This window comes from Ruditapes philippinarum, unplaced genomic scaffold, assembly GCF_026571515.1.
Source record: "Ruditapes philippinarum isolate M1 unplaced genomic scaffold, ASM2657151v2 ctg75_1_1_1_1, whole genome shotgun sequence".
Classification (NCBI taxonomy): domain Eukaryota; kingdom Metazoa; phylum Mollusca; class Bivalvia; order Venerida; family Veneridae; genus Ruditapes; species Ruditapes philippinarum.
In genome coordinates, this window is record NW_026859947.1 from 198,488 (window position 1) to 212,221 (window position 13,734).

Consider the following 13,734-nt stretch of genomic DNA (forward strand, 5'->3'; position numbering starts at 1 on the left):
CTTTTTTAAGAGGCTTTAAATTAATCCGTCTTCTATGACATTACAGGGATTTTCTGAAAATAATCTACTAGTAATGAGGCTAGGCAGTGTGTTTTGTTTTTAAACTCTGTTCCACCTACAGTGTTTTTAGGAGATTATATTAATGCCCTCACAATAACATAACAATCAGACAAAATATCAGAAAAGAAAAGCAATAACAACAAGATGTTTATACTGGAAGCAGTTTAATTAGACAAAAAAATCACAACATATAATGATGTATCTAGGTTAACTGTTTAACAATCTGGTTATGCCAGTATAGAAAGCTCAAGTGTTAAAGAAAGAAAGATAACAAAGTACAGAATTATATAGATTTTCCTCTGTGAGTAACCTCCCTTGAATATTATTACAATATTTAAATGATACATTTGTTTGACTTAAAAATCTTCAAAAATAATTTCAAATCTTCAAAAATAATTTCAAAAACACAAACTTTGTGAAGAAAGAAACTTGATTGGAAATACTCTGAAAAGAAATGAAACAATGATTAAGATGGGGCTTTATAAACACTGTTTCATTTTCCTTAAAGAGTATAATAACCAAAACAAAGTATTTATACAATTTGGTATTTTCAATAAAAATAAGATATTAGTTAAGCTTTTGCAAAATATATTAATTGTCTTATTATATAATACATATTTATCTATTTTATTTAATCAATCTATAGAAATACCAATAATATTTTACAGCCGATAAACTTTATATTTTATGGTAAATTTCATATTTTATGTGTACAGCCGATGAACTATGCTTCTGCAAAATATAAACTATTGAATAAAGATAAGAAATAAATACTTCAAGCATCCAAAAATGATTAAATCCATTGCAGTGAGACATTATTATATCTCCTACATTTACTGGAAAGGAATGAGGAATAGCTACTTCATAGGGGTCACAGAATTGCCTAGTAAATCATTGGAAATAAATAGAAACTCTCTAAGCATGGAGATAGACTTGTGCCCAAATTTCCTGTTGCATTTACAGAATTATTCATGTATATTTTTTGTCCTTTTATCTACATAAACCCATGTGCACGGTGTACAAAATTTCTATGACGAGTTCCATATATTCTAATGATTCTTTGATCAGCTTCTTTGACAAAAATGCTCAAGTTAATTAGTGATCAACCACAATAATGAGTTAGGCAAGATATAGAAGAATGTAATGTTTCAGTGAACAGCTTGGAAAAATTTGCAACAATGAAATAGAAGTTAGTAAAAACTTGTTACAAGGCCAGTCATAAACATTTCCTAGATTAACTGATTTAAGTAATAAAATATGCATGTTTTATTTTTTTCTTAATTAAATTTAATTAATGAATACTTGTGCCAATTACAAAGCCTAATTAGATTAAAAGTGTACAGTTTAAATATAAATAATTATATGAAAATCAAAGGTAATACAGTCTATATAAATGATTAAATAATGAAAATATTTGTATTTTTCAAAATAATGCTTTTTTACATATTTTTCAGTAGATCTATTATTAGTCAGAATTTTGACAAAAAAATTTCCAGATATAAGTAAGATGATTTACACAAAACATTTTGGTTGAAGGTAAAAGACATATATTGCTCCAGATAATTTATTCTTCCTGTTAAGACAACATGATTTTAATGACAAAATGATTATTTTCCCATCTTTTCAGACTTTTTTTTGTAGTGTACCACATAAAAAAAAAACAACCAATCAAATATTGTCTTTTATCCTGTCACAAAGAGACTAAAAATTGTCTCCAATTTGAAGAGTTCTTTTCCTAAAAGTCATGTTCAAGGGTTCTTTGTGCTTCTGTAGGACTTCCCATGAATTCGTCAATGATTTGCCGCATGCTCTCGCGCAACTCCTCTGGCGCGTTTGGGTCAGTCTCTACTTTAGAGTCCTCCTCCACCAAGGTTTCCTCCTTGCCGTCTTTAAGTACGGTTGTTGTGTGAATCTCTTTCTTCATTGTGATTCTGTAAAAATATTAGTAACAAAATTAATAACTCCTGAAATGAACATTCCTTCACTGATGTATGGTATAACACAGTACTTATAGTTTGTTTGGTTTTACTGCACACCAAAACAATTTAGGTCATATGGCGCCGAAACAGGAAAAATGATTTTGGCTAACCTCGAGTGTTACAAACTTAAAGCAACACCAGTGGGTCAGATCACCTCACCTGCTGGAGATGCATAGACTACAGTAATTCGAACCATTTATTAGTCTCCTCTTACGATAATGCAGGGATTAAAAGGTGGCAGCAATTCTGATGCCTCCACCATTAGAGGCAACCACTCAGCCACAAGATGGCATGATTTGACAAATAACAAGAGCCATGTCAACATGGCCATCCCCCGCCGAATGTGTTTGCTCATTGGAAGAATGTATAATTATGTAGTAGAGCGGAATAATTCCATTTTAAGAGGTCTTTTGGTAATGAAAACTGATGGCTATAATGATTACAGATTTGAAACCTATGTGAATACTGATGGCTGAAAATAACAAAGGGCAATTACTGAAAAATAATGCAGGGTAGGTTATCATTCTTGTGTGCTGCATCCCTCCTCAGTAAAATCTATCCACCTATGAAGTTTCAAGTTGATACCTCAAATACTTTTTGAGAAAAAAATTGAATTGAAAAATTAAGTATGAAAAAGAACAAAGGGCAATAACTCAAAAATTACAAAAGGTAGAGTTATCATTCTTGTGCAGTGCACACCTCCTGAGTGAGATCTATGCACCTATGAAGTTTCATTTTGATATCTCAAAGGCTTTTTGAGTTATGCTCTGGACAAAAATTAATTTGAAAAAATAACAAAGGGCAATAACTCAAAAATAATGCAGGGTAGAGTTATCATTCTTAAGCACTGCACTCCTCCTCAATGAGATCCATCCACCTTTGAAGTTTCAAGTTGATACCTCAAATACTTTTTGAGATAAGCTCTGGACAAAATAACATAAAAAAAAACAAAGTGCAATAACTCAAAAATTGTATAGGGAAGAGTTATCATTCTTGCACACAACACTCCTCCTCAATAAGATCTATCCACCTATGACATTTCATGTTGATATCTCAAACACTTTTCGAGTTATGCTCCACTCAGGTGAAAAAATTAGGTATGAAAAATAACAAAGGGCAATAACTCAAAAATTATGAAAGGTAGAGTTATCATTCTTGTGCACTGCACACCTCCTGAGTGAGATCTATGCACCTATGAAGTTTCATGTTAATATCTCATAAGCTTTTGGAGTTATGCTCTGGACAAAAATCAATTTTGAAAAATAAAAAGGGCAATAACTCAAAAATCATGCAAGGTAGAGTTATCATTCTTGTGCACTGCACTCCTCCTCAATGAGGTCTATCCACCTATGAAGTTTCAAGTTGATACCTCAAATACTTTTAGAGATATGCTCCGGACAAAAATGTCGGACGGAAGGACGGACGGACGGAAGGATGGAAGGTCGGACGGACGGAGACTATTTCTATATCCTCCGCCGAAATTTTTCGGCGGGGGATAAAAAAACAAATAATAAATAGTACATGGCTATAAAGGTTGATACAAATGGACCGTTACCCTTTGGTAGCTCAAGTTTTATATTTTGAAATCTTTGAAACTTTGACCAAAATTGGATTGTTCCAAATTCAAACTCATCTGAAGGCGTGCTGATTTAATAATTGTATGAAGCATGACAAATAAGATACAGTCAGATAAACATCTAGTCATTATACGCCACTGATGATATACGCCACTGATGATATATTTAAGTACATGAGAATCTAAAAATCAATTAATATTTCATGACAGACAAGTAACTTTGAAGTACCTGTAAGTAATTCTATATACTAGTGACATTAATAAATCATGGCAAACCTCACCCTATCCATTTTCAACTCGACACGAAAGTGTTGATTTTTGCATTATACAGTATAAATGATATGACAGTATAAATATGATATCGTTATAATACATGTCACAAGTAATAAGATATATTTTATACCAACATAAATGTATCATAGAATAGCGTAAGTTATGCTCCACTCAGGTGAAAAATTAGGTATGAAAAATAACAAAGGGCAATAACTCAAAAATTATGAAAGGTAGAGTTATCATTCTTGTGCACTGCACACCTCCTGAGTGAGATCTATGCACCTTTGAAGTTTCATGTTAATATCTCATAAGCTTTTGGAGTTATGCTCTGGACAAAAATCAATTTTGAAAAATAACAAAGGGCAATAACTCAAAAATCATGCAAGGTAGAGTTATCATTCTTGTGCACTGCACTCCTCCTCAATGAGGTCTATCCACCTATGAAGTTTCAAGTTGATACCTCAAATACTTTTAGAGATATGCTCCGGACAAAAATGTCGGACGGAAGGACGGACGGACGGAAGGTCGGACGGACGGAGACTATTTCTATATCCTCCGCCGAAATTTTTCGGCGGGGGATAAAAAAACAAATAATAAATAGTACATGGCTATAAAGGTTGATACAAATGGACCGTTAACCTTTGGTAGCTCAAGTTTTATATTTTGAAATCTTTGAAACTTTGACCAAAATTGGATTGTTCCAAATTCAAACTCATCTGAAGGCGTGCTGATTTAATAATTGTATGAAACATGACAAATAAGATACAGTCAGATAAACATCTAGTCATTATACGCCACTGATGATATATTTAAGTACATGAGAATCTAAAAATCAATTAATATTTCATGACAGACAAGTAACTTTGAAGTACCTGTAAGTAATTCTATATACTAGTGACATTAATAAATCATGGCAAACCTCACCCTATCCATTTTCAACTCGACACGAAAGTGTTGATTTTTGCATTATACAGTATAAATGATATGACAGTATTAATATGATATTATTATTATACATGTCACAAGTAATAGGATATATTTTATACCAACATAAATGTATCATAGAATAGCGAGGGATTATTTTACCTTGTTGTTTGAGTATCCCCGCCCTCCGCTCCACCAGCATCATCATCTTCGTCATCTGTTACAAAAATAGAACAAGAACACATGAACAAAACATTATATGACAATATCTGAAATTTACGATTCTCAACTAAATCACAGCTCCATTCTTTTAAAAGTAGGCCACAAAGATATGACATACAGAATAGTTTTGTAGACCAGAACAGTGCAAAATCCAAAGGCACTCCTTAAATCATAAATGTGTCAAAAATAATTTATCATCATCCAAACATCAAAGCAGATGTGAAAAATGATGTTACTATTTTTGCCTATTTTTCGAATGAACGTTAATTAAAAATTTTCTTTGTGAAAAATTACTGGTCTGCCATAGTTACAGTCTGATAATTTTATCGAGAGTCTGTCTTTAAGTTCAAGCTTGTCGAGCCTTTTGAATGTCTGCACGTCATTTACCAATTAACATTGTCAATTTGTCATCTGTTCTGAGACATGCACTTCATTACTTATACCTTATTTGTCAATCTCACAGTTAGATTGCCATCCTGTCATCATAAAAAAACCTTCATCTCCAAACATGTGGATATATGTATCATTTTATTCAATTTATTTAATTGATTTCCAAAGCTCCCAAGCATCTAAATCTCTTTATATAGCTCTGTAACCTTCATTCTTTATTCCCTTAAGCTTTCCTATACAAACATTAAGTTCTACATACCTGCATGACAAATCAAACTATTTTTAACCATCATTTGATCATGTTTATGTCTATTTTAACAATTTCACTTACATTAACAATATAGTCAATATTTTCAATATCAGTTATCAAGCAAATTAAATATTAAAATAAATATAAATTTTGTTTTAGTACATTTCATCATGATTGCTTCAAACTCCCATCCAAAATTCATCATAAAATGAGATGCATATAAAACAAGCAAGAATATCATGCCAATCTGTTCAAATATCCACTTTTGAAAAAATTCTGAGTTAAAATGGGGTGTAGCTCCAAAAATAAAGCTTTCAGAATTACGCCCCTTGTCTAACAACTGCACCTTGTTAATGTTGGAATAATGGGCTACATGAAAATCTTTGCACGACAACAATGACAACACAGTGACTATATAGTTTGACCTGTAGTTTCAGTTTATAAAGTAACCATCAATTTTGCCATCAAATGTTATATGACATTCCCTTCCCCTCAAAAAAGAAACAACAGAAAAAGGTCAGACAGTCATATCTTGATTTAATTATGACATGCTTTTTTATCCTGAAAGATAACATTATCTGCTGTTAATTACCAGAAAAAATCAATTGAAACATTGAAAAATAACACATTATTATAGTTCTATTATTATAGATCATTGCATTTATAAAATATACAAATATTACCAATTCTTTTCCAACAAAAATGATAAAATTTCAAATGATTTGATGATGATGCAAAAGAATGATACCATTTATTTCAATTGTATTAAGTAATGCACTTATATTTGGTTCAAACGAAAGGCTTTGATGATTTGTTTGAAAGAACGAAGTTAGTATTAACTTCAGATTTGTCAGACCATTCTTTTTTAAAATTGAATTCCATAAGCACACAGGATGCTAATAGTCATAAAAAATCTGCAAAATGATAGAAATTTTGTGGCAGCAGAACTGGTCCAATCTCATTTGCTAGTAAGTATGTGATGTGAATGATGATAAAATAATTCCCGATCTCAAATAAACTAACACTAATGAAACTTTACAATTGAATTACTAACAAAGACCGTAAACCAATTAGTGCCGTGGAATGACTCAATTACCATTAAAAATATCATGAAGCTTAACCAAACACAATAAAGACACCGGCTTCATTACTTTGGCAGTGCACCCCATAGAAACCACAATCCGATTAGAACCCCATTAGTAACAGTGTAGCTTGTTACCATTTTCCCCCCTGAAAAAGGAAGCTGTAAGCCTATACAGAACTCTGTAGTTCTCTCAGACTTGTAGATAAATCTTGTTCTAGTTGTCAATATTTGATACTTGAAGATCTACGCTGGCTCGTACTTCATTAAATATTCTACAGACAAATTCTATAATTGTATATCAAGATCAATGACGTCCATAAACAAAATATGGGTAGTTACAGAAAGAAACATAAATTCCTGTACAAAATCACAGTAAAAAAACTTATGAGACAAAATTTAAGTTTGATGTTTTCTAACAGTTCAGCTTCTTTGCAGTATTTCAAGCATACATTTACATTAAATACCTAAATTATACTTGTGAGTAAAAAATGCAACACTATATCAAAGTCAAAGCAATTTGTCTCCAAAATATTATGACATGTTAAATAATATTGTAAATATAATAACCTTGACATATTAAGACCATCAACATGACGACACAGAAGTGGTCTTAATTGCAGGGTGGTCTTATAAGTGGATATTTTTATCAAGATTAATTTTACAATACTGGTTTCAAACTTACATCTTAGATAAATAAGCAAATTTAACTACATTATTTATTATAACATACTTACTTTAAAACAGACAAAATACCAAACAATATAACAAATCAATACATGATGATCACAGATAAAAGGAAACACAAATTAAATGGGTTGCACAACAAGTCATCTTAATAAAATGAAAACACTGTAAAAAATACACAAAGCTGGAGGCAGCCCTTGCTTTCCACAGTAATAGTCTGTGCTCAAGATTGAAACAAATCTAGCAAGTAAAAGCAAGAAAGGAACAATTCATACAAACAAAATATTTTGTGAAGGAAGCTATAAGCTTATCAACACACTCTCAAATACATTCCTGGAACCAATTATTTCAGGCATGAACAGCCACCTAAGTAAAACCACTAATGTTCCTTAAACTAGCTGGAGTGCTTCCTCACATGAAAGAATGGAAAGGCTCTGTTGGGATTCAAACCCACAAAGGTGAGGGCTAAGTGCTTTGAAGTCACTGACATTAACCACTCAGCCACAAACACCCCTACCACACATGCTTAAACCAACAAACAACAGTGAAAAATAATAATAAGATAATAAACAAAACAACATTAAAACATGCTGGAAACTGATGGCTTAAAACTCTGCATGACTCCAAATCTTAACTGGAAAAAAAGAACTTCTTAAAACAAAAGAACTTTTAAAAACAAAAGTGTCAAAATTGGTATGGAAAAGAAAATTAAAATACTGCAACAACAAATAATCATGCCATGACCTTGACACAGTTTTATCTGACCTTGATATTCTACGACCTCGTCCTCTTCAGAATCCCCGTACTGAGGGTCGATAAATACAGGACCTGTTTTCTGAGCTAAATATATATAAAAACAAAATAATTAAATGATTTTATCTAAAAATATGTAAAAAAAGTAGTTCTTAAAATATGTATTATTACACAGGTAACATGGTACTGGCAGTGTCAACCCTAAAAATTGATGCTCATATTCTTATAATATTTTTCCTTATAGTGGAAAAAATATCCTTCTGAACATCTATATTGAAAAGGTAAAGATAACTACAACAATTATTTCCTGATGAGGACTATAACAAAGCCTTAGATCTGCCAAAAACAAGTCAAAACTTGTGTCTTTGTCACTCATTCTAATTACACTTTAAACTGTAAATAATTAGAAATCAAACTATTTGTTAATATTTTAGATACCGAAGTCATTGATAAAACAACAACAACAATCTATACCCAAAACTACATGTATGTATGTGCTACACATAGAAACACAACACAACTTTTATATTCTATGTTTTTGTTTACAATACACTACATGTATACTCAAATAAAGACATAATGTACAAAGTAAACAAAAAGTGTGAAAATATCATTTACAGATCCTGCTTCATTTGTCAACCGAAAAAGTGAGTTATTGTCTTTCTCTCTCTGTTGCAATGTCTCTCCTAACGTTCACACAGTCGGATAAATGTACTTTTACAATAATCATTTAGATTAAAAATCAGTCAATGACTTATTTCCTCCAACCAGTCACTTATTTATGTACTCTAACAGATCAGAAGTACACATAGAAATACAAACAGAAATGGTCATATTAAAGCTTTAGAAGTCAGTGAATGAAAAATAATTGACAAAATCAGACACAAAACTCTGAAGATTTTATAGTGACAACTGTAGACATTGTGACATTATTATGCTTGAATAACAGAGCCAGAAAACATCTTATTTGGTACATTTAATGAATTTTATAAAAACGAATAATGTTCTGAGTAAAATCTGATTAATGTATTTAATTTAATTCCCCTAGAAACATCATTAAAGTCAGATTTACAGTAGAGAAGACCTGAATATGCAGATGTCTATCTAATATCTTTGGAAAGTAAACTAATATATTACACAATAATGAAAAAAAAGCAGCTACCAGTAATGAGCACAGAACAAGTCAAAATACCTTACACCTTAAATTGGTTGCCAAAATATTTCAATTTTTGAAAATTGACCAATGATAGTGTTAAATTCTATTAAAAAAATAAAATAATGTCAAGAAGTGTATCTTGGTACTCACACCACATAAAACCTAATTTTGTTCTCAAATCTATTAGATAAAAGAACAAAAACACAGACTGTACAACTATCATGCATGCTGTACTTAGCATGGTTCCTATTTTCAAATTGTAAAATATGTTGACAATACATCATATTTATTTTTGTATCAAACCTAAGCACTAGATAATTGAAATAAATTTTTGTTGTTGTCTAAAGGATATCTTTTCTTCAAAGGGTATTGTTCCCACAGCCTTTAAATGATTGTTCAAACAAAATATTGAAATTTTACAAATGTTAAATCAAAGAATCCCTTCTACTGGTTCATGTATTTTTGGTTTTTCTAAACTAAAAGATATATGAACCGCGTCATGACAAAACCAACATAAAGGGTTTGCGACCAGCATGGATCCAGACCAGCCTGCGCATCCGCGCAGTCTGGTCAGGATCCATGCTGTTTGCTATCAGTTTCTCTACTTATAATAGAGTTGGTAAGCGAACAGCATGGATCCTGATCAGACTGCGTGGATGCGTAGGCTGGTCTGGATCCATGCTGGTAGCAAACTCATTATGTTGGTTTTGTCGTGAAGCGGCTCATATAATTGTAATAAACAATTTTGGTACTAAAATCTTTGTGGCCTTGTGAAACAAATTAATAATTTATAGTCTGTGATTTTCACTTAATTGCAATTCAAACCAACAGGAGTGTTTAAATTCTATTAAGAGCAAAAATTGGACTTTTTCCCTGTTCTCTCTTTAATCATAATTACACAGTTCAAACCATTAAGAGCAGCTTGAACCAATGGTATTGTTTGATATAGAACATTACAGGAAGACGCTTTTGGATCTCACATTTTATATATCCCTCATTTATCAACTCATCCCAATTTTTATAACCAAATGTAATTAGGCGAAGTATAATATGTTTTTTTTTCCTCCTCTGCATGTAGAATAAATAATCAAATCACTATAAAGTAAGCTACACCTACTTGTTTAGTTTCACAACATGTAACAGTGAACTGTAATAACTAATCATGTATCTAACACTACTGTGAATGTTCACAGTCATCAGGGTACCTATGAGACGACAATATTAGAAGTATGATTTAGACACTATTAGCATGACTTGTGACTTTAATATCACACCTTTGGCACCATAATATTACAAATATACATTCCAAAAATGACCAAGGTGATTTTTTTTAAAAATGTTTACTGCCACACTTTAACCATCCCTTGCAAAAAACATTTGTTGCTATTTCTTTAACAAGTATGAATTAAATATTTTGGAAAGTGCCCTTTTGTGCATAATTTCAGTCATATCTGAGCACCTGATTAGTAGAACCACCACTTTTTATATAATAGCTGGAGAGTTTCTTTACATGAAAGAATTAATAGTTCAAGGCAGTATTCCAAAATACAGTGGTGTCAGGTAGGTGGTAAAAAATCAGCGACCATTACCATGTGGCCACAGAGGTTTAGTCTCATTTATAGCTTATTGTTTATCGTAACAGGATGATAAAAATTGGACATACTAAGAGAAATACAATAAAATTAATTGGTTATTGTCCAACTTTCAAAAATATAATTATTCAAATTTCTTTTTGAATTGGAATATTTGAATCCCCCCCCCCCACAAAAAACCACCCCATTGTATCTTAGGGTTAGTCTCCCTCTTTCCCTCAGACTGAGCTAATAAAGTAAAATAGAATGCAAACCTTATCTGGAGTAAATTTTGCTGTGTCATGCAATTTCAAAATGATTTCATGATTTTTAAGTCACAACAACACTGGAAAGGTCAACCTGATTTGTAACAAGAAACCAAAATTCAAGTAATGATGGTAAATGCAGATTTTAATTTTCATCAATCACATCACCTTATCACAGCAATCCATTTCCCGTTTTATCAAATTGAAATAAAAATCGATAAAGAAAAAATTGAGAGAGAGAGAGAGAGTATAGAATTCTTCCAACCGATTTAGCTAATTGAAATACTCAACAATATAAAACAGAAAGATAAAAACCTTATCTGGGATATATTGCCGTGTCATGCAATTTTAAAATTATTTCTTCCTTATTTTCAATCTGTGTACACAGAAGATTGCAAGGAAAATCTTTTTACAGAAAATCAACTTAAAATCTTTTTGAAACCCTCCCCCTCCTCCCTCATCTGCAGTTGAGCAAACTGTTCGCAATATTTTTATTCTAGCTCCATTATATTGAAAGTTTTGAGCATATTATTGAGTGTTACTCCTTGGGTTTAATTGGTTCAAATCTCAAATTAGGAAACAACGTTGTGGCCCAAATAGAGCTCAAAGTGTCATTATGCCCATCCAAGGGTATAAATGAGTGAACAGGTGAATATCAAAAATAAGTTTTCATTTTGCCATAATTCCTTTTAATTTATAAAAAATTATTTCACATTAGCAATAAACAACGCATGGATCCAAATGATTTTTTTCGTTAATATCCATTAGAATTTACCTATAATATTCAGTTTATAAAAAGAAAGAGTGGGGCAGTCTTTTTATATTTTAGGCAGATTTAAATTTTATCCTTAACATTTTACAATATGAACTGTTGTACAATCATCATTTTAACAGTCAATCTTTTGAAATATATTGTCAGTTCAGCTCAACTAGACTATGAAAATATGAGCATAATGTCACTTTAAGCTCACATTATCATCCCTAGACTGAGAGATAAGACAATTCAAACATTAGACCAAGATTCCCAAAGAAACTATCAAATATATGTTTGACAGATTGCTTCTCAAAGCCCAGCATCAATATTCTTATATAGTAATATTTCATAAGACATATGTAAATAACAAAGCTGTCATTCTGCAAGAAATATACAGAAGTAATTTCTATCTTAACCTTAAAGGTGCTGCAACTGAGAATGACTACCCTTTGTCATCAGTATAGAGCCAGGCTGGCCTGTGGGCAATTTGACCAGACTCTGTAGACACTGCTGGAAGCTCAATTGTTGTGTTCGATATTGAAATCCCTTAAACTTTGCATGGACTGTTCCAAATTCAAACCACGGTAAATCCATTAAACAAATTCAGTAGATTAAGCTTAATTACTGAAATACATGTTTAATCAGAAAGCACTGCAGTCTTTGAAAAACACATTATTGTCATCAAGAATTATAAAAATAGCCATTAAAATCTAAATTGAACAATCTTATTTGTCCTATATCTCACAATGTCTGCTAGAAAAATGAGGACAAAAAAATCAAGATGCTCTTATATGTAGAAATATGTTTTAATATTCTTAGTAATATTGAAACCAGGTGGTACTAGAAGCTAATCTTGTGATTTTATTATGTCAAAGTACTCAGCCATATGAAATAATTGATAAATGGTCACTAGCCTCCAGATAAGAAATTTCTCTCACAATATAATGTCCCCTACCAAGTCTTATCAATAACTGGTGTAGAGGTTTAGCAAGATAATTACTATCTTATAAGAGGCAGAAGAACAGGAAGAACTGATAGAATTTTCTAATAAGCCTGTCAACATGGCATAACAATTATAACAAGAAATATTTGACAGCTTCTTTGTTTTCTAGCTTAATATCAGATTTTTCCCCCTTGTGTCTTTTACCCCTTGCATTTAATTGTTGCGAGTTAACCAACCAGTTTTCTGAAGAGATGCAAATTACTGAAATTTATTTCTTAAAATGAGCATCTTAATCAGTTCTGATTATCATCAATTATCTACAAGGCCAAATTTCTGATCACAGGAAACATGCATCCTCTTACAATTTGAAACGATTTTAAATTTTCCCATCCTGATACAAATCGTTTACCAGCACCTACATGCTTAATAGACAATTTTCAGAAAGTAAGCAATCAGTTCACAAAGAAGAGATTGTGACTTTTTCTTCTATTTGATGAAACTGAAAAAGTATTACTTAACTCTATTGTAGAATCAACATTTTTATTTCAGAAAATATTTAGTCAGGTGTAAATTTTTTTCTTATTTTTTTATTTTACAGAAAACCTTATTATATAGATAACAATATGAAGGTGCCTAATTCTAAGTTGTGTGCGAAACAAAAATCGGCAATGCTTTTATAAAGTATTACCATAATTATATGACCGTAATTATGGAAGAACTCTATTAGACAACCAGTTGATTATCATGAGAAATCTATTCATCAATGACACTATTCGTAACTATTCCCTACAGATAATAATTCAGTCCACTTTGACCCTGTATTTCTCATTTGACATAGATCCACTGGAA

General features: G+C 31.5%; 1 protein-coding gene across 50 annotated transcripts in view; it reads right to left on the minus strand.

The window, feature by feature from the left end:
- Positions 1-207: 207 nt before the first annotated feature.
- The window catches only part of LOC132758373 (ankyrin-2-like), a 209,003-nt gene continuing 195,476 nt past the window's right edge, over positions 208-13,734 (minus strand). For 46 of the 50 annotated variants that reach the window (XM_060750020.1, XM_060750051.1, XM_060750050.1 and 43 more), the window contains 3 exons: positions 8,208-8,282; positions 4,975-5,029; positions 208-1,991 (listed from right to left, as the gene is read on the minus strand). In XM_060750020.1, the coding sequence (XP_060606003.1) occupies positions 1,796-1,991; positions 4,975-5,029; positions 8,208-8,282 (326 nt within the window). In that variant the 3' untranslated portion in view covers positions 208-1,795. The remainder of the gene's footprint in view (positions 1,992-4,974; positions 5,030-8,207; positions 8,283-13,734) is intronic. The other 4 variants (XM_060750044.1, XM_060750033.1, XM_060750031.1 and 1 more) reach the window with 1 other exon arrangement.